Raw genomic sequence first — 25,605 nt, 5'->3', positions numbered from 1 at the left:
CACCACTGGAAACTGGTAACAGAGGTGCTAACTCTTTTCTTTCATGTTTTGCACAGAATTTATGCTTGTTTCTGAGACTGTAGCTTGCTTTTCCCTTGCAGTAGTCATATACACTAGTTGTGCTTTTGATAATGTTTATTTCATGAGCAAGATATTCTCTAATAGGTGAAAAGAAGGAGAAGAAACAGCAGCCAGCTGCTGGAAGTAGCGATGCAAAACCTGTAGATGTTTCTCGTCTGGATCTTCGTGTTGGCTGCATTATTACTGCTGAAAAGCATCCAGATGCAGACACTCTGTATGTTGAACAAGTGGATGTTGGTGAGGCAAGCCCAAGGACTGTTGTCAGCGGTTTAGTGAAACATGTTCCTCTGGATAAGGTATTGACAAAATTATTTACTGATAACTTTTCCTTTCCTAAAGTATCTTAAGGCATTCATCTGTTTATAGGATATGTTTTTATTCTGCTAAAAGATTTGTAAAGTCATGAAAACAAAAATAAAATGCAGATGGAAGTAATGCTTAACAACATTTGCCAGATACCAGAGAAGTACCCTTACCCCAAATCAGTTTCTGATGGCAGTGCTTCTATCCTGGGATCTTACTCCAATTCCCCTGCCATCAGTACACATTGGACTCCTAAATTAAACAGATGTTACTCTTCGTTTAGGTTTCCTACTATGTAGTAGAGAAATCATAGTAACTTTTTTGGTATGATCCAAACTTTTGAAACTGTTGCCTTCCAATTCTTTTTTTATAGCCTGTTGAATTATTTGGCATGAAGTAAAGCAGAGAGCATGTAAATTCAACTTAGCTGGCAATGAACAATTTAAGCAACAATGGAATACAAAATGCATATTTTTACTTCCTTGTGCAGAATAGAATCTGTGTCTGTGGTTTTTTTAGTTGATACACTTTGGTATTTGATACAGATGGTTTATGAGTGCCTTTGAACAATCTAAGGCTTCAAGATTTAGTTTTCCTTTCACACCTCTTCTAGAGGGTGAGAGGAATTGACTGAAGGCTGCTCCTAAATTCAAATGCAACCTTGGCATTCAAAACAGTGTTGTGTAGAGCAACTGCAAAATTGATCACGAAGGAATTGATCTTAATTGGTCTGGAAAAAGCTCCAATTTCTTGAATGTCTTTTCACTCCTTACTTGCACACTGTCCCCATGGAATGACTGCAAGCATAGGAAGCAATTAAAATTGTGATTGTTGTAAACCCAACTGAATACAGTAACTATTCTGCACTGATCACCTGATGGTGTCCACTTGCTGGATTTGCACTGGGAAAAATCGCATCTTGCTTGCTTTTAGCAGTCTGCTTTCAAGAAAGCATGTAGAAGAAAACATTTTAAAAGCCATTCTAAAGAGACTTACAAGCATGAAGTGTATAGAATGAAATGGCAGCAGGAGTCTTTTTTTCTTTAGCCTTCTTTCTGAGTGGAAAAATAATCTGAAATACTCATTAGCAGAGAATTAGGGGTCATCCTTGTGCACGTTCTTTGTGAACATTTTTGTTTGCGTGTCTGTTTTTGGTTTTGGCAAATATCTATTAAGACAATAAATTCTTAGGGGCAAGCTTCCATCTTTGTGTTTTTGAAGTGTTCAAAAATTTGAAGGCCTGGCATGTGTCTACTGCCATATATTGAAATAAAAATATATACATCAGATCAAGGACCATAGCCATAAATTTCTTCACAAAAAATTCATCTGTTCATGATTTTGGTATTTGATGTGGTAATTTAGCAGTGTTTGAGGCTGTAAAATTTGTATCATCTGATTTTACTTTTGGTTAGGAAACACAGTATGTATCTTCACTAGCATTTCAGTATGCAGTGCAAGTTATTTATGGGTGTGAAGACTTCTGGCATGCCCACTTTAGATGTGATGTGCTTTTGTTCACATAGTGGTGAAGCCATGTTAGAAGTTCAGCTCTCTATTGTTGTGAGCAGTTTGGTCTCAAGCAATAGGGAGATGGAAGGATCTTGGCATGAGGGTGGACCATGCCATTGCCGAGGTCTTCTGGCAGCTGGGGAGAATTGGGGAAATTTCTGAAATGTCAGAAGGAATTGACAGCTTTTCTGCCACTGATTTGGCTTTTTGAAGTGGATCTCTGTGTGTTCCTAGCATCAGTACTTGTTACAGTCAATTGTTCTTGAAATACAGGCGATTTTCCAGTGTCACTTTCTGTAACCTTCAGCTCCTTAACCTAAGAGAACCTCATGTCAGTGATCAGAAGTGAAGAATAGGAATGCAGGGAATGTATCTTAACAAGAAGGGAAAAAGCCACCATCATCCTCCAGAAGTGCTATTCTACAACCATTGGTTGTAAGAGGATACAGTTGCATCTTTTATGAACAATATACTCTGATTTTTGTAGCAGAAACTTTTTCTTCCACTTAGATGCCTTAAGATGTTTTCTTTCTAGATCATTGTGATGTCTACCCAGTAATTAGTATTTCATTCATTAATTGTTACCCAGTGCTAGATAACGCTACAACTTGCATTTCAGTCACTGACATTTGACAACAATTTTTTGTGTTTTGTGCTACTTATTTCCATAGCAATAACTTGAGAAATTTTCGTAAATAGGCTGATTTGAAACTTAGATGACATAACTTTTTCTTATCAGCTGCCTCATTTTGGGTATTTATATTTTTGGTTTTTGAGGTGTTCTCCTTGGAAAATATGCAGTGTTTGAAATAGTTGATCATATGAGTTTTATTAATTATTAATCCCACAGGTTCAAGATTTGTGATGCACAAAGACCAAAATCTAGAAATATGAAATACTTTATATATAATGTTCACTAGTAGCATGGGAATTAAGATGTCCTTACTTCATCTCTCAAGAATATTCAGGGTTTCATTTTTCTTCAGTTTGAAAGCATGGATTGTTTTAGAGTCTAAAGTGTGGCAGTTTCTCTGAACGAAGAATATTTTTCTCTGGTTTACGATTGTAATTATTAAAATAAAACAACAAATGGAGAAACGTAGTTTTATAGGTTTGCACTAAAAAATTCAGTGTACAGTATATACAGCCATTTTCAGTGGTTAAAATAAACTCAAGGCATTTAGATCAACTAAGATAAAATGTAAGATTCAAGTGAGCTCGTTATGTAAAAAACTTCTAAGCTTCCAGGATACAGTTTGAAATTTTTACCTATGGGCCTAATTTGTAGCCTGGTTTTGTTTTTGTTATTTTTAGTATTATCATCATTAAATAGAAATTGTTTGTTTAATAGTGCTATATTGAAAGTGGACTAAAGTGGTGGTCTGTAGTGAATAAAGATGGAGTGGAAGTGAAATGCCTTACCTGCTTTTAAATTTTCTAAATTGCATATTTTATATTTCCAAAATAAATATGTCACATTTGAGCATTTAATCTATTATTCACTGGCCAGCTCTTAAGGGCTATAAATATTATGTTAGTGGTGTCCAGGCATTAAAACTGAATCTGTTGGCTACATGCTTTTCTAATGCTTGTCGTGGTAAGATGTCATCACTGCAGTTCTCTCATTATAATGAAATGATGGGCATCCCCAAAACCACATGGCATTTAAGTACTCAAATACTTCTGTTTTCCTCCCCCAAGATGCAGAATCGGATGGCAGTACTACTCTGTAACCTGAAGCCTGCAAAGATGAGAGGAGTAGTATCTCAAGCAATGGTGATGTGTGCCAGCTCCCCAGAAAAAGTGGAAATTCTGGCTCCCCCACCTGGAGCGGTACCTGGGGACAGAATCACTTTTGAAGGTTTTCCTGGTAAGTAGGTATTTGGAAAGTGATAGAAACAGGTATGTCAAGGTAATATCAGTGTTGAAGCACATAAAACAGTTGTTTTTAAAGCTGACTGGGTTTTTTGTTGAAATTTTCTGAATTAATTCTATTATTTTTTTAATGACCATGCTAATATTGTGTAAATAAAGGATTGAAAATACTTTATCATCTGTCAAAAAATTTTAAATTGATAAAGTTGTGTAGAACTTTCATGTAAAACACCCCATTCCTTTAAGTCTCAGTAAGTATTTCAGTTTTGAAATACATGGATAAAAGTATTTGTACTTGGCAAATTACAACAAGGAAATATAAAGCATCTTTCACAGTGTCTCAGTCTAAGTGATGAAGTATTAAATTCCTAATTCCAGCACCTCCCCATGATGAATGTGTCAGAATTTTGGGTAGTTTTTTTTTTTTATTTGAGGAAGAAGGGATGGAGGGGATAAAAGGGGCTGGAAGTCTCCTATTTGTGAGAGGAGCCCATAATAGTCAATACACCAGGGGTTTTTTGTTTGTTTGTCTGGGACAAAATGTCTTCTTATGTTTCCAAAGAGAGACCTTGGACTTTTTCCCACTTAATTAAATCAGTAAATCTCTTTTTTCAGAATATAAATGAGAATTTTACCAAATTTGAACTCTTATCAAAAGATGATTTTTCATCCATTTTTCCATTTCTTCCACCTCTATGAAAATGATTATTTTTTGACTGCATATTAGGAACTCAAATAAAGCATTATAGATTTATCATGTTGATGAATGCTCCCCTCCTACCCAAATGCTAGATCATTATTCTCAGTCTGAAAGGGATATAGTCAGATCAGCTTCTTCTGTTGCTGTGTTTGTTAGCACTGTTATTTTGTAATTTTTATAATAGTTATGAGTGTTTTTATCAGGAATTGCTGGTTCATTATAATCCCCGTAAAAAAGGCAGTCGTACTCTGAGGTGCCATTTAAAATGCTGAGTCTGAAAAGACAGACTATTATAAATAATCTTACATGGCACAGATGATGGGAATGTACCTGCAGCTTGCTGTGCACTCCTTGTCCATAAGCAGTTTCTTCCCTTTCCATTGTTTGAGTTACTGCTGTATTTTTTTACTCGTTGTGGCTGTCAGTCATAAAGGAAGTTTGTGTGAGAGCTTGGTGCTGCCCTGTTCCATAAAGGTGAGGTCACGCTGGTGGCTCAGTTACTGGTGCCACATGGGAGCTGCCTGTAGACTCCTCCCTGACAACCAGCTGCATAGGTTTATCCTGCAGCCTAGGAATTTGGGAATTTGTGCAGCACAGCACAAGCCCAGATCTATTTGGGTCAGGTGGTAAATGGATCACAGAGATCTTGGTGAACAGTGCTCTTCTGGTCAGGATCACTCCATCACTTTAACTTGAAAAAACACGGTCCAACTTCCAGTATTTCCCATACTGGGTGAAAGTGTATGTGTGTGCATTTATCAATGAAGTATTCATCTTCAGGATGAATTTATTGTTCAAAAGTTGGCTTTCACATGGGAGAAAATAGCGTAACTTTTATTTTCTGCAGAGAGCCGTATGAACCTTTTTAAACTATTGCACTTCTGACAATTTCTAGTGGTACAGCAGAGTTTTGATTTATGAACCTCTTCGCAAGCTCTACGCTTGAACATATTTGCATGAAATATCTTTCAGAAATATATATTTTTATAATTCTCAAGACTGAAATTGTGATGCTTTAAAAAAAAAGATATATTTTGGTTAGCGTATGATAAAGGAAGCAATGCTCTATCTAGGTGCTTTATGAAACAGAAAAATAGCTCAGCTTGCTGTGATTTAATGCTCCAATTGGAAGTACTTTAAAATAATACTATGTTTTAAAAGGAAATCTCTCTGGCAAGAATTTTCAGACTTGTGATTTTACTATATTGAGAATGAAAATGCAAAAAAAAGCATTGGTGGATGGAGACCTACAAAATCATGGTGACATCTGCTTCTCTACATTTATTTGTTGGGTACTTGTCTTTTCAATGTTTCTGTTGTAAACTAAGGGGGAAACTCACTGCGAGACTGGAAAACTGTTTCTCAGTGTTTAATGGGGTTGAAAATCTATCTTCTACTCACTTTTTTATCTTAAAACCTTCTGCTTCTTAGCTGCTGCTGTCTCATCAAAGACCATCTGGCACTTGCCTGATGCTGTTACCAGGAGGATAGACTCCTTGTTGTGTCAGATTTCATTTAATTTCACTGCTTAATTGTAACCATTTATGTTCTGATCAATTTTTTGTTTTAAAAAGTAACTGTAAAGCGTAAAGATTCAGTTGGGAGTCCTTGAAGTTAAAATAGAAAGGACAGCTGGGTCTTACTTAAGTTTGAAGTATGAAAGTCTGTGAAGCAACAGAAGTACCACCAGCAGCAATAAAGCAATTCTAAAATGCACACAGCTGTCTATCAAGCAGCTTGGAATTGAGCTATTTTTAAGTTTTTTCTCTCCATTATACAAAATATTCATGAGATACAGACTAATTTTCTTTGTCTATTTTAGTCAAAGTAAACAAAAGATATCTTGTCTCAAACCAGTTTAATTTTTTTCTGTAGCAGCTGGAGTGTTTACCTAGAACCATCTTGAGTGTTATAGAGGAGTGATTTGATAAGGAGTGCGGTTGCTTGGAGTACTGTTCTGTTTTGTTTATTTATCTGATGTTTTTGCCCTCAGTGGAATTTTTAGCACCGTTTTATACTCCAGTGCATGCATCTTCAAGGTCTCTTGAGCCTTTTTTGCATAAAGAACTTTATCAAATTTTTATCCATCTTCACTGGAAAAAGTGATTTTTAAACCACAGAAGAATTATTCTATTATGGGTGTGTAAATCTATAACCTCCTACACAGTAATTGCCTTAAGACAGCAATAATACTTGAAGATTTATAGCTAACTGTGAAATCTCTTTTCTGATAGCAGTATCAGATGCTTTGATGCAACATGAACCAAAAACCTGTTACTTGAATTATCATTCAATTATAAATTATAATTAAATTATCATTCATGTCTAAGGATCAATAGCAGTTTAGTAAATTACTGTCTCTTTAAAGAATAAAAAGTGGTAAAGCTGGAGTGCAGTGGTTAGCCTGTAGTTAGCAGATTTCTTTAATCAAAGCTTGAGTGTATGGATGCATTCCTTCAGTTGCATGGTTACAATCCACTGTGGGGTAAGTGGCATTAAGTAAAGTCACACATCACTATGTCCTTTTGCTCCTTGCTTTGCTGAGAGATATTCCTTCAGTAGTTGTTGAGCTGTTACAAAGTAGAGAGGTTTCTTGCTTATTATGAAAACTTCTTTGTAATGTTAAAGCTGCTAGATGGAATGACGTGTTTGACAAAAATTAGGACCTCTTATTTGGCCCATTTTTGGTAAAGAGAGTGGAAAGCTGATTAAATCATTAAAAGCTTCAATTTATGTTATTTATAGAAACTCTTCTAAAGAATATTTTCTGGGAAAAAGGAATGCAGTGAGGAGAAGACATAGGAAAATGCACAGCCTAAAGCTCTGGTAGTATTTAAAATTGGTGCCTATGCTAATCTAATATGAGCTCACCACAGATCCCAAGGGAGCTTGACTCAGGATTCCAAAGAAACTTATTAACATCCAAGGCGTGTTTTTTATAATAAAAGTCAGGAGGTTTTCTTACTGAAAAAAACCAAGAAAACATGTGTTTTGTTTATTTGAGGAGGGGAAGGAAAATGTACAATGGATCACTTAACATTCTGTTTAATAATTTTATTAGTTTATGCATTCACTGTGGTCTAAATCCAAGTTTGCCTTTGTTCATGAACCTGAGCATTAAGCTAATTTATTTTTGTAAAGATGTACAGTTAGCTCCAAACATTTAATAATTTTAATTTTTTACTAGTGTAATCATTTAAGTAATTAAAGTATTTAAATTTTTTCCTCTGTTTAATATTAATTATAAATATTGTACAAAGATAATTATTAATGTTATGACTGATTTTTCTTTGAAATACTAAATGCACTCAGGTTGTGAGATTACTTGACTCCAGTATTAGGTACTGCTCAGGTGAGGCTAGCTTACTTCACAGAGAAATCTGGCCTAGTCTGCTTCTCTTGCATATATACTACAGACATTAGAATTACAAAAATTACAGAATTAAACCCATCTACAAACAGAAATAACCCAGGTTTGCAGGCATTGAGAATGTGGGTATACTGAACTATTGAAAACATTTAAAAGAGAATACCAATAAGGCACAAGGCAGGCTGGAATGACTAGTAGTTGATTTAACCACTTGTTAGTCAATCAGGACTTCACAAGCAGTGAGTTTCAACCAGTTACTAGAAAGAGGTATGCTAAAATCCTTGTAGTCTTACAGTTTTTCTTCCTGAACCTTTGGGAACACTTTGTAGTGCTACATGGGAGTACTTCATGTTCTGCTCACTTGGAGAGCTCCTCCTTTGAGAGGATCTCAGGGAGGATATGATTCCTAGGATTTGGTTTTTGATTCTTGCTTGTTCTGGAACTTTTGATTTTCGTAGTTTGGGCAGAATGCTGCCAATATGGCACAACAAGCAAGTAAAAACATACATTTTAATAACAATGAAATAGCATGAGATTTCTTTGAGCATTTAAATGTGCAATTCTTGTGGAGTTTTTAGTTTGTCTTGCCTGTGTGACACTCAAGAAGTCAAAAGCACCCAACAGTCTTAGATTAAACTATTTTTAATGGTTTTTTTAATGTAATCTGTGTTGTATTAGAATTAAGAGATTAAATTTACTTTACCTTTGAGCAGAAAATAATAGTAGAGTGAATTTTTTTATCTAGATTATGTTAGCAGTTAATTTTGGCAGCAAGATTATTTAGCTTGTTTTGTATCTGTACTTTGCATTTCATGCTTATTTAAAAAAAGGAAAAATATCCTTCACTATGCTATCTAATTTGTTGACAATATTTCAAAACATTAATAGAAAACGCCTACATTTTCTGGTCATTAGAGATCCTTAAATAATCAGATTTTCTAATGTAGTTAGTTACTGTCAATACCTGTAGGGTGTAGGTATCTTATAGTGTTGTATCCATGGAAACAGGAAACCAAGGCTTATGGAGACTGAGGCCATAATTGCTGAAACTGTAGCTAATCTCTAATGTTTCTGTTGTTTTGGGCATCAGAGCTTGTCATTATCAATACAATGCATAGGAGAACAGTGTTAAAAGTTGAGGCTAAAATTATATGTCAGTATTCTGTCTGTGATCTATTCTTGTCTAAGTTTAGTATTCCTCAACTGTAACAGCACTTAATTGCTTATAAAAGCACCATTAATTTCTAAATTTAAGATGCTGACTAACTTGTCTTGATAAACAGTGTACTTCTGTGGTCTGTATGTACTTAATATTGGTCTGTAGTTTAAACTAACAGCAGTGGTTTCATTTCTTCCTTTTGACAGTGCTTGTTATCTGATACATTCTTTTTCCCTTGAAAGATCTTCATTTTCAGAAGAGATTCTGGAGGCATTTCCTAGACAATTCCTAATTCCAATCAAAGTTTTCATTTTGAGAATCAAAAGGAATGTTGGGGTTTTTTTCCCTTAAAAGTGTATGCAATGATGCTGTGGGCTGTCATAGATGTGTAAGTACACAGAGCTCTTGTTCTGAGTTATGTGCTATGAGTTTGTTCTTTGTTTTGAAACAGGAGAGCCTGAGAAGGAACTTAACCCAAAGAAGAAGATTTGGGAGCAAATCCAACCTGATCTTCATACCAATGACCAGTGTGTTGCTACATACAAAGGAGTTCCATTTGAAGTGAAAGGGAAAGGAGTGTGCAGGGCGGAGACCATGGCAAACAGCGGGATTAAATAAATAAGTGGTTATTAGAAACTTTTACAGATGTTGAAATGGAAAGTGATGCAAGCACAATAAAAAACATGAAATGCATGGCTGAGACTTGTTTTGTTTGACTTCTTTTCCAGAATATGTTACATCTCCAGCATTTTGACAATTCACTCATTGACTAGGCTTATTGTCCTTGAGGTTGTGTGTTGTCAGCAGTTGTTAACCACTCAGTGCTCATAACTTAATTGCCAAGGCTTGTTTGTGGTGAGACCACAGGCAGGCAAGTAAATTTTCTGGACAGTCTGAAGGTGTAGAGCTTCTATTTAGCAAGAGCTAAAGGAAGTAAGGAAAACATTCTGCTGTGTTCCTCGTGTGCTAGTTGACTAACATTTGGTTAGTGAAGACAATTGTCTTTGTTCTTCTAGTCTCTTTATAATAGTTTTCCTCCTCTTTTTCCAAGCAGTTTTCAGATGCATTATAAGCCTCTACACCTTTGTTCTTGCCTGTGTTCTCTTTGTAGTCTGCAGTCAGTTGTAACTGGAAGATTAAACCATGGTGGTTTATGCCCTAGGATGTACAAGTGCACACACTTTCATGTCCCCACAACTATGCTGTTAAAATTTCATTAAGATCAAAACTGCCTCTTCACTAGAACAGTTTTTGTCTTGTCCATCTAGGTATATCCTTCCAAACCTATAGGTAAGACTAAGAAATAATAAGAGATTCCTGGAACTAATAAAAAACTAAAAAAACCTCAAACCCCAAAAAACCAGCCCCCAAGAAAACTCAAAAAGCACCCAAGCCAAAAAAAATCAATTTCCAGTGCTCAAATGGATATAAAATTAATTGATTTTTTGGTTTTGTTTTAATGTGCTTTTATGCGATGATGTTTTATACAAAAAGTGCTTTGGTTTTTACACAAATAGCTTCTTCAGTTTTTTCAGTTAGTTATTTCATAGTAATGTACAAATAGTCATGTTGCTAGGTATTAGCCTCAAATTAATTATTTTATTTTAATTCCTTACTTTCATTAATATGAAAATAAATATTTTTAATCAATTTACAATAACCTTTTTAAGTAGCTATTGAGAGATACTTTAGATATTTTTGCATATATTATTAAGTTAAATAGTTTCTGTAAAACCATTGAAACAGTAAATACTATTTTAACTGCTGAAATTAAAACCAAACTTGAGCCTTTCTAAATTTTGCAGGCTTTGAACTTCATCCAGTGAGTGGAGAGAAAACAAAATGACAATGATATAAAATTAAAAGGAGCATACATAAAGAGGAGATGAACGTATTTTGTTTTTGAATGAGTTTTGTTTATGCCTGTAAACTGTTAATTTTTCATGCATCTGGCAATAAGCAAAAGTAATTCTTTTAAATATGCTGAATAGCATTAAGCACATGGAAGCCATTTTATCTGCCTTGTAAACTGTATATCCAATAATGTCTTAATAAATAAAATCCTTGTAGTTCAAGAACTGTTATAACTGATCTTGAATCATGGCAGGGAAATACTTTTACAATAGATAAATCTTAGCTTTTAGTACCAGAGAGCTCTTTTTAGAAATGGAAGTTCAGAGGAACTTCTGAAAGCTTGAAGAATTGAGCAAAGAGGCCCCCTGATTCTGAACTCACACATTTTTATTTTTTTTTATTTTTATTTTTATTTTAAATTTATTTTTAAATTTTATTCTTTCAGATCTATATTCTGTGTGAACTGGAATATACAGTCTGGTGTAGTGTAAAACCTCATTTGTAACTACACACATATTGGGAGCATGATTTTGGAGCACTAGCTTAGTCTGATTTTGGGATTGAACCTAGGATTCTGAATGCAGTAGTGTGAGGTACTCTGTGGAAGGCAAGTAGTTTGATAATCTAAATAAATATTTCTAATTGTGTGTTCAGAGGTGTTTGGTATGGATGTGGAGTTTTCCAGTTGACGGCTTTTACTGTTTTATTTCTGTTAGATGTTACCTACTATAGAAAATAGACAGGTGAGCACCTTAAAGCTAATTTTATTCCTTGCTGTGTTTAAGTAGTACTTGATAATTATTTTTTTGAATAAAATTCAAGAGCTTTCTTAAGACAGTATTTCTTTCCTCTTTAATTATGCTGTTTTGGTTGTCTAGGAAAATATATTTATGCTGTACTGAACTCAAAAGTGACAACAGGGTACTTGAAGCATTATGCAAGTATGTTTCCTCACTGTATCCGGCCTCTTCTGCCTTGTCTGCATGAGTAAGTAGAACTGCAGTGAAATCCTTCCATGTGGGACCCAGAAGTTCCTGTAATGAAAAGCAAATCTTAATTAGTAATCTCTTATTTCTTTTCCCCACTCCCATTTCATATACTTACTACATTAACAGAAAAGTTACATGTATGGTTTGGTTTGGTTTTTTTTTCCTGGCAGTAGTCCAGTTCATGTTATCCGAGTTGCTGAAATTTCTAGGTCTTTTTTCACCTTTCCGAGACATTCACGTCCACTGCCAGTGGAAATATATCGTCATGCAGTACTAGTTCTCTGTTCCCTGGCTACAGATGTTAACAGAATGTCTCCAGTTAAAAAATGTTCATGTAAATAAGGAAAAATGCTTGCTTAGCCATGTCACACCTGTGAGATACACAGTTTGAAATCAGTAGCTACCACATACGTGTATTGCCATGCTGTTTACAGCTCTTGGAAAAAATTGGTTTGAAAAACACCAAATCGCCTTTTGTTGAAAAAGTGAATGATGAATTTCTATGTAACTTCAGTTCCAGCTGTGATCCATAAAACTGAAGTATTCTCAGCAATTCAGTGAAAACACAAATCAAATGCAACACCTTAAATAATGGCCCAGAGAGTTTGTGTTCAACTTCTGTGATTTATCTGATGCAGGGGAATGGAGAGAACAAGCTGCTTTTCTTTCAGTAGGTACAGAAAATTTTAATAGGAATAAGAGAAGTTGGGCTTTAATTTACAGGTGTAAATGAAATTACAACTTGGTGCAATCCTGTTAACTCCTATATATGACAAGAAGCCTACCCTGGTGATAAGGGACACTGCCAGCGACCTTGGCTCTGAAACCTAAATGCTAAATAAAGATATACAGAACTACCTTAAGGGATGTCTGTCTACTTTCAAGGTAAGTGGGGTGTTAAAAAGATGTATTGATAGTGATTAATCTCTTCTAGATACTAGAGATGAAAAATATCAAATACATACAAAATTTTCCCTTAAGCTGCCCAAGGAAATCATGAGTCACCAGTTTCAGAGAGAACAGTTTTGATTTGCTTGGTTTTTGATTTGAGAGAGAGCTTTGATTTGCTGCGGAATCAAAATCATATAATCTTTGTTCTGAAATTAATATCTGCCACTCTCAATTCATTAGGCTATTGTTGGAAAAGAAATATTTCACTTTTGCAGTCAAGTCTTCCATAGTTATTTTCACCTGAAGATAGAAGAGTTGACATTAGGGCAGAGACTTCTATTTATTTTTTGGTTACCTGGATGAGCTGAACTGTGTCGTTGCTTTCATCTGGACACAGAGGCAGGTCAGCCCTCAGGACCAAGAGAGCCAAATGCAGGCCTTCCTCTCCGAAGTGCTGAGCCAGGGCTGCTGTCACCATGTCCCTCACTTGCTCTTTGCTCAGAGCACTGTGAGGGTAGCTTGGAGTGTCCAGTACTCGAACACGGAGAGCTGACTCAGAGCCATTTCTCCGTATGAGCCCCAAAATGCGTCTGCTGCGTCCGAGGCTACAGCACGTAGTCACAGAGCTGGGGGAGAGATGGCTCTCGAAGTCTGAGCTGCCCAACAGGCTGTTCCCAGCAGCACTTTTGCCACTCTGAGGTTTTCCAAGGACAACAAGGTTGATGGTCATCTCATTGCTGTCTGCCATTGTCTCTGCTTTTATCCGCAAACCTGTCACTAAGTACAAATAACAAGGTGCTTCAGATGACTCCAGGGGGAAAAAAAGTAGAGGCAAGAATTTCCAATATTCAAAGTCTTTTGAGTGTTTTTCCCTGCCTGAAATATGAAGAGTTTCAGGAAGAAGCAAAATAGAGTTTTGGAGATGCAACAGAGAAGGGAGGAGTTGGGAAACAGCTGTGGAAAACACTGTTGCCCTTCTGGGAGAGTAGTTGGCTAGGAAAAGGAGGGAAACTAGGGAAGGAAGAAGAGAATGGTGACAAATAGGTGGTACTATTATTAAGTGACAGTGTTTCAGGATGTAAATATTTACTTGTTTAAGGAAAAAGAATAATAAAGGAGAAGTAGATTTTAAGGGAGAACTTTCACAGCAGAGAACAGCTTAAAATATGTCTTTCATAGGCTACCACTGATGTTGAAATAGACAAGTCTGAAAGCACTTTCTGATGCAGATGAATACCTCAGTTTAAAAAAAGGAGGGGAGCTGAAATAGCCAATCTCATGAAAGTTAGATTTTGGAAATGTATGCTAAACCAACTTTTTAGCACAGTAAGTGGAAAAGCATGGAGTGGTGGATAGAGGGAGTTGGCTTGGTATCGTTTCCAGTTACTCTATTTGTTCATAAACAAGATGTCTCATTCTCTTTGTACTTTTCAGTAACCCAGTATCCAAAGGGCTTTTGGTATGTACTGATCGTCTAACGGGAAAAGTTGTTGTTTGAATAAATTGAGATGTATTTCAGAAGGTAAAACCATAGTGGCAAATAGTGGATTTTAAGTTTCTGTGACATGTGAATTTCAGAATTTTTTTATTTTATTTTAATTTTTTTTTAAGATACCATGTTTAGGTACTCATAGGGAAGTCATGGATCATTTTAGACTGGGATTTCCTGTGTTTATTTAGATTCTTGCTGTACAGTTTAAGCTTTCTCATATTAACTCCATGAGAATTAATCTTTTGAAATAACTTCAGTGCAAAACCAAAGATGCAAGAAGTAGTAATATACTAATATTGTTACAGGTAGCATTGAATATGTACTTTATAATCTTCCTTACTGAATTCACAGTGAGGTTTTTGTGGATTTTTCAACGATCAATTTCCTTTCAAAAAAGACATCTTACGAAATTGTTGTCTTCAATTATTCATCAGTCTAGATATGCATTGTACACTTAGTGTAATAATAGGAAGTAGTGGATTCATCCATTCCTTTTTTAAATCAGTCAAAGATTTGCGGGTTTTTTTTCCCTTTAAGTAGTCTACACTTAAATTAGTTTCATTTTGGGTCACTTACCTTATTTTCTCTTAATTTCCTCTTTCATTCAGGCTTCATTCATTAACCACATGTGCTGTGTAAAAAGAAGTTCATATGTGAACTTTGAAACTAACAGGAGCACCGTACCATACTGAGACTGTTACGTACACATTAATCTGGTTAATTATTACTGATAGAGCCTCATTCAATTGCATATGTTTGGTCAGTAATTGGCACTGTTGAATTTTTGTAACTTAGCTCCAAATGCTGTTTTTGAAGTCACGTAAGTGGTTGCATGACGTTGATACTTTTAAAAGTAAATTAATTCCACTAGCAGATAAACATGCAAGTGGTAAATGTAGCAGTGAGATTCCTTTGTATTGCATTTTCTTGAATATGTCTTCATATGTGCATATGAATAGCAAATGCACTCTCTTATTGCAATAAATTATTAATTGCAGTATTTTTGTAGTACAGTGTAAATAATTTGCAGATATAAAGATGTTTGCGTAACAAAGATGAATTAAAATAATAACAAATATATTCAAATACAGAATTTTTTTGTGAACCAGGAAGAAAACTGAAGGCTTCTTGCAAACTGCCAGTCATGTACATTAGCTGTTAGCCTAATATATTTCTCTTGCAAGCATCATTATTTTCCATGCTATAGTAGCATTAAAACCACAGATAGAAGATTGTCCAGAAAGGATCTATCACTTGCTTTTTTGACAATTTTCCACAAGTGGGAAAGTAACTAGTTAGAAAATAAATGCAAATTTGTGCTTTAATGGCCAGGTTGTAGTTATAGAATGGAAGAGTGGATGAGCCTGTCCTGTCTGTTCAAAAGGATCAGCCGTCTCTCTGTTAATCCCAGGGGGTGCAGGCACAAGTTTACTCCAAGGGTATTAAGATACTTGTCAGTAAGAACAGGAATCTGGTACGTAAGCTGTATGTGGTGGCAGGAAAAGAGGAATGTGCTTTCCAGAGCCCAGTCCTGCTGGGGACATCGTCATCCAAGTTGTAGCTCTCTGTAGGAGCCTGGAAGTGTTGGTTTACCACAGTACCAGGGCTGCTCCTGCCAGCCACAGCAGTGAAGTGGGACTGCAGTTCCTCTAGAAGCATGTTGTCTCCTGCCAGGGATCCACCAGCACAACCAGTGCTCTGGCAGAAGGTAGGAGCTCCTTGTGTAGATCCACATAGTTTGTCATGAATGAGTTCATCGTTTGTGTTACTTGGCTGAAGGTGGCTGTGTAAAAGATTTTGTTACTTGTTTTTAAGAGCACATAGACAAGTGCTCTTGAGCCTGCCTCTTCTAGTGAGAAGTCAGACATGAAATCTTTCCCTGTATTATAATTTATGTTAAAAAACTTAAATAAAAAAGCATTTCTTTCTAGTATTATTGTGAATGGAATATAATCCAAGTTGGACCACATCTGGAAGGTCTTAACAGCTGCATGGGCAGAGGATTTTAAAAAGTTGTCTTCCTGGGAGGATATGACAGGAGGAAAAATCAAGCTGATTTATATAACATTTCCATGGACTCCTCAAATGCGGAAAAAGTCCTCCCCAAGGTGGCAGTATCAGCCTGCGCCACAGGTACCGTAAAACTCAGCTGGGGTCCCCTTGCTCTGCAGTCCTATGCTGAAATAAAATACCAGATCAGAATTGAGCTACAGCATTAGAAAACACAGCAGAATTACAGGACTCTTCAGGCATCTCCTGAGATAAGAAATTTAAATAGCATTTGTCTCTCTTCTGTCACAAGAAACATTTTTACTTTAGGTATAAAATATAAACAGTAGCACCTTAATTCATGAATTTGAACATCAGTAATGGAAGGGTAGCAGTTAAGAAACTGAAGTGTTATTCACTGTTCCTTACATGATTCTTGAAATTCAAGGTCTTTTGTTTTCACTAGTTTTTAAGTTGAGTCAGTGACACTTATTATGAGGCTTTAGACATAAAATCTACTGTCAGAACATCATGTACAGAGTACAATAAAGTTGCCTAGGATGCTTTTTAGCACTGCTTGCTTCCAGTAGATGACCTATCTTTTTTGTTTGCTTTGTTTTTGTATTTCTTTATTTTTGAAATAGCAAAGAGAAGATCAAAACTGAGGCTACTACTAATTTGCAGGCAGAAAGGGTTCTTGTAACTGATAAAGTAAGCGTTGTACTGCTCCCCTGGAAATACCTAGCAAGTCTAGTGAGGAATTTTCAGGAATCTAAGGAAATAAAATCCTTAATCTAATTGAACAGAAGGATCATTTGTGTATCTAGCATCTTTATTTGTCTTTGAATAAAACAAGGCTAAAATACTTTGCAAGTAGCCGTTAGTTTTGTATCTATCTATAGAGCTAACTGGAGTTGCATTTTAGTCACATTGCTGTGTCAGCTGCTGTTCTATTGTAGTCCCTGTGATCACCCAGTTGGTTTGCACACACCCTAAACAAGCTCTCCATGATGCTTGTTAGGGTGTACCAAGCAGGCTAGATCTTGTAAAACTGAAATAGTAGTTTCTCTTTAGGCACATGGTATCTCTTACCATGTGTCATCTTTCAGTTCCCACGCTTTCCCATCCCTTACAGCTTCTTTCCTGATGTGGGCTCTCATTATAGCCCAAGATGATGCCATAATAAGTAATTTAAGATGTGCTTTGATGAATTTCTCTTACTTAGAGAAAACCCAGTGAGGCCATTTATGGATTGCCACACACAAAGGCAACAATTAGCCTGCCCAACCAACATGAGAAATCCAGGAAGGTATGCAGTCCACGTAGTCAGTGTGGCTTCAATTCTGTTAGATGTGTAATTTCTAAGAAACAACAGGCACACCACTGCTGAGAGAGAAATAGGACATTCTTAGCGATGTTCTTCTCCTTTTGGACTTCATTCACACAAAAATCTTCTGATTCCGAAGGAAGACACATACAAAATACACAAAAGTATCCTAAACCAGATGATTATTTTTTTCCCTTTGCTTAATGCAGTCCGTAGTATCTTTAGTAATTTTAAACATAAGTAATCAATTATCAGCAGTCTACAAGATCATGTTTCTTTTTGCAGTACAGGTGGCTATGTAGATTGTGTGCTACTCCATTGGCATTGCTAAGGGGAAAGGAGAAAGGGTGTAGCTGCAGACTAATTTTGACTAATTCTAATAATAATATCAGACTAAACGCTGACATTGCACCACCTTTTGGGCACTGTGTTTGTACAACTGTGGAAGTAGCTCCTCAAGTTTCCACTGTACTTCTTGCAGTGGTTTACAGGTTCAGGACAAATACTGCTGGCAGATCAAGGACTTGCTTTGTGTTTGAAAGAAAATCAAACAGAACTATCAGAGCAGTGAGAACATCAGCTGGACTTTTTTTCCCCCCTCTCTATAATCCAAAGGAATCACTAAAATCCACAAGATATCTTTGTCTTCTTCAGATTTGAAAGTGGTATATTAGCCGTGCTCATCTGGTAAGACTCTGCTGTGGAAGCAGCACAGGAATTCCTTGTGTTGGCAGGAATGATAATCCTCTAAGCCCTCTGCTTCTCCATGTGCTTAAAACAGCGCTTAACAAGCCACAGGAACAGGGTCTCTTCTTGTTATAATGGTTTGGTGTGACATGGCTTTTCAAAATGTGGGGGAATGCAATGTAAAGGAGGACATGTCACTTGCTACTGCAGGCTGCCAGTTTCTTATTTCTCCTACTAACCCTCAATTTCTCCATCATTTAAGTGCTGATTTTCCCCTTGGCAGCATATCAATTTGTTCTTTTAATATGTTCTTTTAATGCAAAGAATGTTTTTAATATACCATATTGTGTGCTATGCTGTCTTTTGATCAGATTACTTAGAGATATTTCAACTACTTTGTTTTCACCTGTGTTGCCACAGAATGCTTTCCACAATATAAAGGTTGGACATAAGTCACTAGTGCACAAGGCTGGCTATAAGACTGTGCCACAAGGCCGGCATGTTTGTGTCTGTTCATGGCTTCATGAAATTAAGATCAAGAAATGTAGGTGATATTGCAAGGAAGACTATACACATATAAATAATGTTTAAAAAAAGCAACAATTAAATCACCACCAACAAACCAAATTGATAAATTGTTGATTTCAAAGGCATGTATTTGGAAAAGAAACAATAATCAGAACGAATGAAAATGCAGACTTCAGAATCCTTTTTCTCCTTTTTCCCTGATACATACTTAGTTGGATGGATTCTGTGACTTGCCTCAGACATCTCCTGTTGTGACCACATGATACCATACTCATTCACTTTCTTGTGCTTAGCCTCATAATGTGTCCATGTGTAAAAACATTTTGCTCCTGAGACAAATATGCTCTGAACGGTGAGCATATTTGGAAGCTCAGGAAACCCAGGTCTGGCTGTTATTTCTATAACATTCCCTAATTCTGAGAAGAAGTTTCTCAGTTTCCTTATCTAAATAATACAGGAAGTATCCACCTCTTTTGAAGATGGGTAGTGGAAGTGATTTGGCTGAAGTGAACAGATTTCTGTACAGCAATAACAGCATTGCTTGCGTTAAAAAAAAATAATAAAAAAATTATCGTATTGTATGATATTCTATAGGGACCCAAATGACTGAAGACATACTTTCCAAAAATATTCCCATGATACCTGGAAAGTCTATAATCCTTGTAACACTAGTATGCACAGAAGTTGCACTGATGCACAGAGTTGAGCTGGTCACACTGTTACTCTTATGGACTCTAATATTTAAGAGGTATTTCATGGAGTGCCAGTAATACAAATCTTATGAAGTTTCAACTCAAGGATGTGTAAAAATGAAGTATTTCTACTCAATAACATGGGTATCTGTGTGTATTCAGGACAGATTTGTTACTCAGTTCCTTTATTTTCTTATTTTCCAGGTTTTCTAGGGTGTTTGTATTTCTATAGATACGACATGTGTTGAGGACTTCTCTTAAAATATACAGTATCTAAAAACTTGATATTTTTTATATTTTATTCTGATTTTAAATCTCTCCTGTCTTCTCTTTGTATACCTACCCTTTGGAGGCAACATTCTGAATTTCAAAGAGCATTTCTTAGAAATACAAGTTTAAGAAAGTGGACTATTAATTAGAAATACTACACTTCTTGGATTTTATAATCATGATATTTGTGGACATCAGACCTGCACAGATGCTTTTTCTGTTTTAAAACATCTCAAACAAGGTGAATCTGAAGTCAACTATCCACATATTTCATGCTGTCAAGCCACTGAACATGTAATGTCAGAATTATCCTGTAAAAGTTGTCTTAAAAGACAACGTGGCTTGCTTAGGCAACAGACTTGTTTGGAAAAGTGAAATTGCTGTATATAGTTTATTAAAATTCTAATCAGTAAGGGGCACAAAGTATATGGCTACAGAGCTAGTATGTGGTTTGGGACTGAGAGCGCCACACATGGTAATTAACTTCAATGCTTGTAACTCTCTACTATTAACTGTCACAAAATACTGTTAAGTTGGAGCTTTTCAAATTGATGCCTTTTCTGCATGAAGGGACAAAAAGAACAAAAATCCCTACCCGCCTTTCACAGTGGAAAGAATATAAGAAACCAGAATTCCTGTCTTCAATGCAGTGTATGTTGTAGCATCTGTAATGTGCTGCATTCAGGAACGTGTTACCTCTATAAAATTTGGAATGTGGCTAGGATCTTTCAGTCCTTGAAGTGTGACAGACCATTACCTTATTCAGTGGCTGGAATTTGCTGTTGATGGAAAACACAGAGCTGCACCACTACTCACTCTCCTGAAATTAAAATTTTGTAGGTGTAGAGAAATAAGTCTGTGCAAATGCTGCAGACCTGAAGCCTACGTACAGAGATCACTGACACATCTAGGAGTAATCGAAGTCACACTTGAACTTCAGATAAAGCAGAGGGCTGAGAAGTTTCAGGATGATTGTACTTTTCCCTAGGTTCCTCCATGGTGTTATATCAGTGCTTGACAGACTTCATCATCTGCACACTGTGGAATCCTTCTGCTGAGTATCCTCAGATAAAATAACCCAGGTCTAGCACTCCACATAGCACACAGGAAATGGGAAACCAGATCCTCCTGACTTGCAGGAGTGTATCCTCTATACACTTTTTTTTAAGTCACTAAAACTTAGACTGGAAATTTTAAAGGTAATAATGATGCACAAAGAAACAAATATGGACTAGAAGAAAGTTTCCGGAAGTCAATTTACATTGTTTTTTGGGGGGGGGGATTTTTGTTTGTTTGTTTGTCTTTCTTGAGATCTACAAACCAGTTTGCCACTACAAATTAAATGGATTCAGGTCCTCAAAGTCTTGCTGTGGCCACCTCCTTTCACCTGCTTCCCTCCACATCTAGAATTGGCTTGTTTCCTTCTAGATGTGATGGTCTTTCCTGTCAGAAAGAGATGGGTGCAATTTTTGTGCATTTGATTCTTTAGTTGACAGCAGCTTCTTTGCCTTAAAAGAAAGTTTTTGGGGTTTTTTTGTTTCCTTTTTTCCCCACTATCAGACATCTGGAATCCTGGAAAAAGTTTGCTTGCTGGTGCTTCCAGTCCTGATGCAAACCTGGGCTCCCTGTACAGACTGGGATAAAGGGTCAGAAGGGAAGAGTGATGATTACATGGCCTCACTAACCAACTATCAGGTTCATGGACTCTGATAAAGTAAGTGAAAGTATTGTGTCCCCTTCCTGTTCTCAGCTCTGGTTTTTATCTGAATAGTTAAGCCTCTGATGTATTTTACAATAAAACTGCACAAAACCATGAGACGAGTTTAAAACGTGGCATCACGCTGTGAATAACTTCTGTGGCAGAGATGAGAGTATTCCATCTGTAGTGCTATGCAAAAGCAGCGCTGCTGGTGGAAATCCAGCTATAAATTACTGTCATGCAATGTTCCAGAGGCCTTTTCTCAGAACAGAGGTGTACAGGGGACAGCTGTGTAGCAGAGACTAAAGTGTGACTCCCAAGGAGTTCTGTCTCCCAGTTAAGCGAACCAGAATAATTCAGAACTGCAAGTGAAGTTCAGTTTTAAACTGGAAAAATAAAATTATGTAGTGATTATATTATTATAATTATTATATTATTACATTATCTCCCCTGTAGCTCACACAATGCTTGTTCATTGTCGCAGCTAAGGTCGTACAAAACTTCTCTTTAGAGCCAGCATAAAATCATCGGAGGGCCATGAAGAAAAAAGAAGTAGTAATTTTTTACACCCACATTTCTTTCTTCAGAAATGGAATTCGTCTCAAATGAGAGAAAGGCTTCATTTAAAAATAAAAAGAAAGGAAACTGTAATGCGGGAACAAAAACTTTCAGCTGTTAGCATTTCTGTAACCTCACAAGACCAAATTTTCATGTCTTAATTTATAATCTTGGTGTAAATAGAAAACATGGTTTCATTTTTCTTGTTTTAGACTTGAATAATGGAATGATTATATATATGTAAAAATTTACTGCATTTGCATAGAAGATGTGTTGGTTTTAAGATCTGTCAGAGGGTTGCATCTTAAATTGTTTTCTGTGATCGTCTTTTGGCTGTTACTTTCTGGAGAGTTGGGGACTTCAGACTGCTTTTGAAAATTCTTATTCTAGCAAGAGGACAAATCCAGCCTGATTTAAGAAAGTGCTGTCTATTTACCATGTGTACAACTGGAATTCAGTGGCTAAATTATCCAGGGAATGTGTCAGGAAAGGCAGTCATGTCCGAGAGCACGCAGAGAAAGCTGGAGAAGTCATAAAATGGAAGGAGCTTGCAAAAAAAGAGTTGGCTTTAGTGGGTGATAGATCCAGGGACTGTCTGAAATATGCACTATATCATACTGGCTAGTGCTGCAGTGTTCCATATTAGTCCACAAAATTTGGCATGCTGTCTCTCCCCATGATATTCACTGTTATGGAAGACGCGGCTTGTGGAGCCTGGCAGCAGAAAAGAGAAGAGGAGTTACCCAGATGACTACACACTGTTTAGAATTTCTGCATTTGGGGGATATTATGGGATTGCTAACAAATTAGTCTATTTTAATTGTAGTGGCATGTATGTATTTCCTGTCCCAACATATCCATGCTTATTCTTAGCACACCAAAAGAGTTGCAGATTTTTTTTCCCCCTGAATACAAAGAACATGAAGAAAAATTATTTTCTAGACATCAAAGAAAATGAAGTCAAAATGACCAAACACAGAAGATTGAACAGAAATCTAAATATTGGCTTTTTCTGTGCCATTTAATGATATCAAGACCAACTATTAGAGAAAGCAAAAAGGGAAAAAAGAAAGGGAAGATTTCCCCAGAGCTCATATTTAATCACAGACAAAAGTAAACTGTAATTTGGACTGTAATGTGGTGAAAATAGCCTATTTGGACCTGACTACAAGGGTAATGTGATAATTCAGACTGTCATTTCAGTAAGACATATTGGGTACTTTAGTCTGCACTTGCACATGAGTGATTTTTATTTCAACTGTTTCACCTTTCAGATTTCTTGTTTCTGAACATATCTAACCTTACTGAAATACAAATTTAGACACAGGAGTCTCTTAACTGCATCTATGTTATCAGTGTAACACAAGAAACCAACAGTTTAGAGTCAGAATTTAAATATATCAGAGAAAACTGGAGGACTGTACAGGCAGAGTGTAGTTTCTTACATAGAATATTGCCAACAATACCAGATACCTGATGGCAAAAATGCTATGTGAGCATTCTTCTCTTATTTCTTCTTCCCTAATACTGAGTTTATGCAGCATAAAGCAAAAGCCAAGCCAGACAAACAAACCAAGGGGTTTGGTTGCCCAAACTGAAGGGGAAGAGTCCATACATGGCACACAAAGTGCAGGACAAAGTGTTCCACTGGTGAGGGAAAGGCACCAAATAGTAGGGCAAAAGGAACTTCATGAACATTGGTTTTTTATTGACTGGGAGAGTCTAACAGTAGTCTAAATAGGTACATATGAGGGGATGGACTTAGTGAAGCAAATAGCAAGATTGTATAGCTTTGCTCAGTGTAAGTTAACCTTTTTTTGGGAAACCTTAGAAAACCTGTGTGTCTGTTTGCATCTGATATCAGGAATGTAAATTCATATTTACTGCAAGATTAGGAAAAGCTATTGTGCAGATTATGGTGGGCTCTTTGAGAATAATATTGGTCCTGGGACAAAAAGCAGCTGAAATCCCTGAGGCTTAGGACAAGAGCATTTCAGAGATGCTCCAAGCATGCTCTGCTTCTTCATGTTTTTTTTGTGCTAAATAATATCTCGAGTTTTCAGAAGGCTCAGCCTCCAAGAATTCTCATTTGTGTCTGTAGGAAGAGAGAAAAGTAGTGGTTTTCAATTAGAATTTTGACTTTAAATGCTTAAGTATGGATTTAAGAAACAAATGTTTTTGTCTCTTTCTTAAAAAAAAAGTCTCTATTGTAAGCTAGTCCCAGACACCTTTGCAGCCATGGTCTCTTGGAACCTGGATGCACCTCCAGGAAATCCTGCAGCATTCCTGTTGGAAGGCTTCGCAGAAATGTCTTTCAAAGGCAAGGTTTGCTTTGAGTGTAAGGCGATATGTTTAGAGGAACTTTGGTCCAGCTTCCACTGGCATAGATGACAATTTAAGTGCTGAATTTGTCAGCTTCTCCTCCAAATCACAGTTTTTCTCCTTTTCTTGTGCATATAGGTTTTTCTTTTCTTTGGCAAGACCCAAATAAAAAGAGCATACACTGGCTTCAAAACTGTGCCCTTGTTCACCTCATTCCTGTGTTTTTCAAATCCTCTTGAGTTTGTTTTGAACCTTGTAGACTCTAGTCTGCAGGTTTTCACATCCACTGACTGAAAAGAGTTTAAGAAGGGTTACAAGCATAAAGTGTTGACTGTGACAGTAGCTGAAGGATGGTCTTAATGCATGAAGGCATCGAACAAAAGGATGGAAGACTTGTGGGTCGGCACTGTTAAGTTTACTGACGGAACAAAAACATGCATTGCTCTTGCACTGAACCAGTAGAACATGGCAATGGTAAAACATCATTAAGATCAGTTTGATTTCCATGCATAACAATAACTTAAGGCTTTTTCAGATATGGCAGATCCAGCTCCGTTCTCCTGTATCCACAAATAACTTTGTTGGGTTCATTTGCTTAAACTATTATAATGCTCTCTTGGTTGGGTGTGTTTATAAATCATTTGAGTAGTGCTGGTTAAACCTGAAATAACATTGATGTAAGCGACACCTTTCACTTCAAATTGAGATAGCAAAATATGTCCAGCCTCTTGAGAGGAAATGACAAAGAGGAATGGCAAACTGAAGGAAAGCTGAGCATTGCAACTCTTGGGATCACATTGAGAAACTCTTTGTAAGGCCGTGGCCTCTCACTTCATATTTTCAAGTGTCCAAACTGACTTTAATTCTGTTCAAAAGAAGGACAGTCAGACTTTTATTTTTCCTGCAAGTTTGCGTTCTCATTTCTCTCACTTTCACAAAGAATGTTACCTCAGAAACATTAAATAGGAAACATGTGCTTCAGGGCTAATGGTATTGCCTCTTTGTAAGGTCAGCTCCAAAGTCTCAACATAAAGGCTTTGTTAATCTAAAGTGAAATAAAAGCAGCTGTCATAAAGCATGTGATATATAAACTCTCATTTTAAATTTTATTATATTCCTCTTATTATTTTTAATAGTCTGAATAGAGAGAGAGAAAAATATTTATTGAAAGGATAAAAAGCAGCACTCTTCTAAACTTCTCAAGAAAGCAGAGACAAATATTTTGTCACTGATAGAAAGACACTATCTTTAAGTGCCTTTTTTCCCCCTTGGTTCTCATTTCTCTTAGGTCATATATTCTGCCTACA

The 25,605-nt window shown here is 36.5% G+C and overlaps 2 protein-coding genes across 4 annotated transcripts in view; one reads left to right on the top strand and one right to left on the bottom strand.

Annotated features, from left to right (window-relative positions):
• The window catches only part of AIMP1 (aminoacyl tRNA synthetase complex interacting multifunctional protein 1), a 30,825-nt gene extending 21,132 nt beyond the window's left edge, over positions 1 to 9,693 (top strand). For both annotated transcript variants that reach the window (XM_086888286.1, XM_086888285.1), the window contains exons 5-7: positions 166 to 377; positions 3,598 to 3,766; positions 9,452 to 9,693. In XM_086888286.1, coding sequence (XP_086744412.1) covers positions 166 to 377; positions 3,598 to 3,766; positions 9,452 to 9,618 — 548 coding nt within the window. In that variant the 3' untranslated portion in view covers positions 9,619 to 9,693. The remainder of the gene's footprint in view (positions 1 to 165; positions 378 to 3,597; positions 3,767 to 9,451) is intronic.
• A 1,261-nt stretch (positions 9,694 to 10,954) lies between these two features.
• On the bottom strand, positions 10,955 to 14,872 carry GIMD1 (GIMAP family P-loop NTPase domain containing 1). Of its 2 annotated transcripts, XM_023924703.2 has the most exons (3): positions 14,803 to 14,872; positions 13,090 to 13,511; positions 10,955 to 11,888 (listed from the first exon to the last, which is right to left on the bottom strand). In XM_023924703.2, exons 2-3 carry the CDS (start codon positions 13,480 to 13,482, stop codon positions 11,619 to 11,621), a joined length of 663 nt encoding a protein of 220 aa, XP_023780471.2. In that variant the 5' UTR covers positions 13,483 to 13,511; positions 14,803 to 14,872; the 3' UTR covers positions 10,955 to 11,618. The 2 variants fall into 2 exon arrangements, with proteins under 2 accessions (XP_023780471.2, XP_023780472.2); XM_023924704.2 differs by lacking the exon at positions 14,803 to 14,872 and having other exon boundaries at positions 13,090 to 13,554.
• Positions 14,873 to 25,605: the final 10,733 nt, after the last annotated feature.

The sequence above is a fragment of the Cyanistes caeruleus genome, chromosome 5, assembly GCF_971803275.1.
Source record: "Cyanistes caeruleus chromosome 5, bCyaCae1.hap1.1, whole genome shotgun sequence".
NCBI classification, from domain to species: domain Eukaryota; kingdom Metazoa; phylum Chordata; class Aves; order Passeriformes; family Paridae; genus Cyanistes; species Cyanistes caeruleus.
The sequence above is the reverse complement of the archived record's forward strand: the minus strand, read 5'-3'. Positions and strand labels throughout refer to the sequence as shown.